The sequence below is a fragment of the Vombatus ursinus genome, unplaced genomic scaffold (assembly GCF_900497805.2).
Source record: "Vombatus ursinus unplaced genomic scaffold, bare-nosed wombat genome assembly UNPS02015066.1, whole genome shotgun sequence".
Taxonomy (NCBI): domain Eukaryota; kingdom Metazoa; phylum Chordata; class Mammalia; order Diprotodontia; family Vombatidae; genus Vombatus; species Vombatus ursinus.
In genome coordinates this window covers 7,952,190-7,953,759 of record NW_020954844.1, presented here as the reverse complement: position 1 = coordinate 7,953,759, position 1,570 = coordinate 7,952,190, and the positions used below count along the sequence as shown (strand labels likewise).

The window sequence follows — 1,570 nt, the reverse complement described above, 5'->3', positions numbered from 1 at the left end:
GGCAATGGAGAAAGGCAAAACAAGTCCCTGCCCTCAAGGAGCTTACCCTCTAATGGGAGAATCAATGTGTGTATCAGTAGGGATGTGCAGTATATAGGTAGAGTAGATGGGCCAAGCATTGAAGGGGGAAACCCGGAGGAAGGAGATTGCATGAAGAAAGAGGCTTAGCATCTGGGAATGAGGAGGGAATTGTCCTGGTGGTCTATCCTACTCAGCTCTTAGTAGAAGTATTATGTTCAGTTCTAGCTCTGAAGTTTGGAAAGGACATGGAGAAGCTGGAGAGTGTCCAGGGGAGGCCGACTGGGCTGGTAAAAGGCACCAGGGAGCTCAGGACATTTGAGGATCAGTTGAAAAAACCTGGGGATGTTTGGCGTAGATAAGAGAAGGCCCTTGGCAGGAGACATAATTTATGTTTGAAGGGCTGAGATTTGGATGAAAGATTTGTCTTGTTCTGCGTTTTGGGCTGCCTTGGGAGGTACTGAGTTTCCATTGCTGGGGGCTCTCCAGCACAAGATGGATGGCTTCTTATCAGTGAGGTTATAGAGAGGATTCTTGCTCAGGCACAGGCTGGACGTGATGGTGGCTGAGGCCCTTTACAGTGTTCATAATCTGGCCTTTTGGGAGGCACAGTGTTCTTGCCTTCAGCTGTCTCATGGGATAGGAGTTGGAGAGGGGAGATAGTGCCTAAACCCTCAGTAACTGCTCACTAGCAATTTGAGACAAAAGTGGCCCACTGTGTAGACTAACTTCACCCACTGTACCAACCCAGGAGGCTTTTGACTCCCACTTACCTTGGTTTCTCTCCTGGTCTGTTTCCAGCCCATGCAGGTCCTGTTTTCTGGGGAGGCCACACACCGAAAATACTATTCCACCACTCATGGCGCCCTGCTCTCTGGCCAGCGGGAGGCAGCCCGCCTCATTGAGATGTACCAAGACCTTTTCCATCGTGAGACCTGAGAGGCTTCTGGGCTCAGAGAGCCCGTGACTCGGGACCCCCTTCCCCAGGGCCTCTCATTCTGCAAGGCCCATGGGATTATTTTTTCTGATCCTGAGAAGAATTAATTTTTTATCTTTTTTTAATATGCAGAAGCCTCAACTGATTTTACCCAGGGCATCCCTTGTAGCTTTCTTACATACTGTACTGTACCTTCTAACAGGGCTGGGGTGGGGAATCCGCTTCTAACCCCTTGGACTTAATCTCTGTGCACCCTTCTGATTGGATTTCTTGGTGCCTCTCAGTTCTTCTCTCCTTTTCCCTTGCTCTGTATTGTAAGTGCCTTCGATACTTTTGGAATAAAAGAGGTATCTGACCCTTTCTCAGTCCATCCGTTCATTGATTCCTTTATTCACCTGTCCACAAAGCTGCAATTAATTACTTTCTTACGTACCTTTTGATCTCTATCTTGTTCTTTTTGATCAGCAGGTTCTCCTTGAAAAAAATCATGTTTAGCTCCCTGAGGTGAGAGGCAGGGCCTGGGTGACCCCAAATTGCTGATAATCTAAAGAGACCCAGGGTCAGGAGTCAGCCTGTGGCTGAGGGCGGTTGGTGGTTGGGGTTAGGGGCCAGTCA

At 48.7% G+C, this 1,570-nt stretch overlaps 1 protein-coding gene across 5 annotated transcripts in view; it reads left to right on the top strand.

The window, feature by feature from the left end:
• Positions 1-1,323, top strand: part of SMOX (spermine oxidase) — a 70,517-nt gene extending 69,194 nt beyond the window's left edge. For all 5 annotated transcript variants that reach the window (XM_027846103.1, XM_027846107.1, XM_027846104.1 and 2 more), the window contains exon 7: positions 820-1,323. In XM_027846103.1, coding sequence (XP_027701904.1) covers positions 820-957 — 138 coding nt within the window. In that variant the 3' untranslated portion in view covers positions 958-1,323. The remainder of the gene's footprint in view (positions 1-819) is intronic.
• The last annotated feature ends 247 nt before the right edge of the window (positions 1,324-1,570 follow it).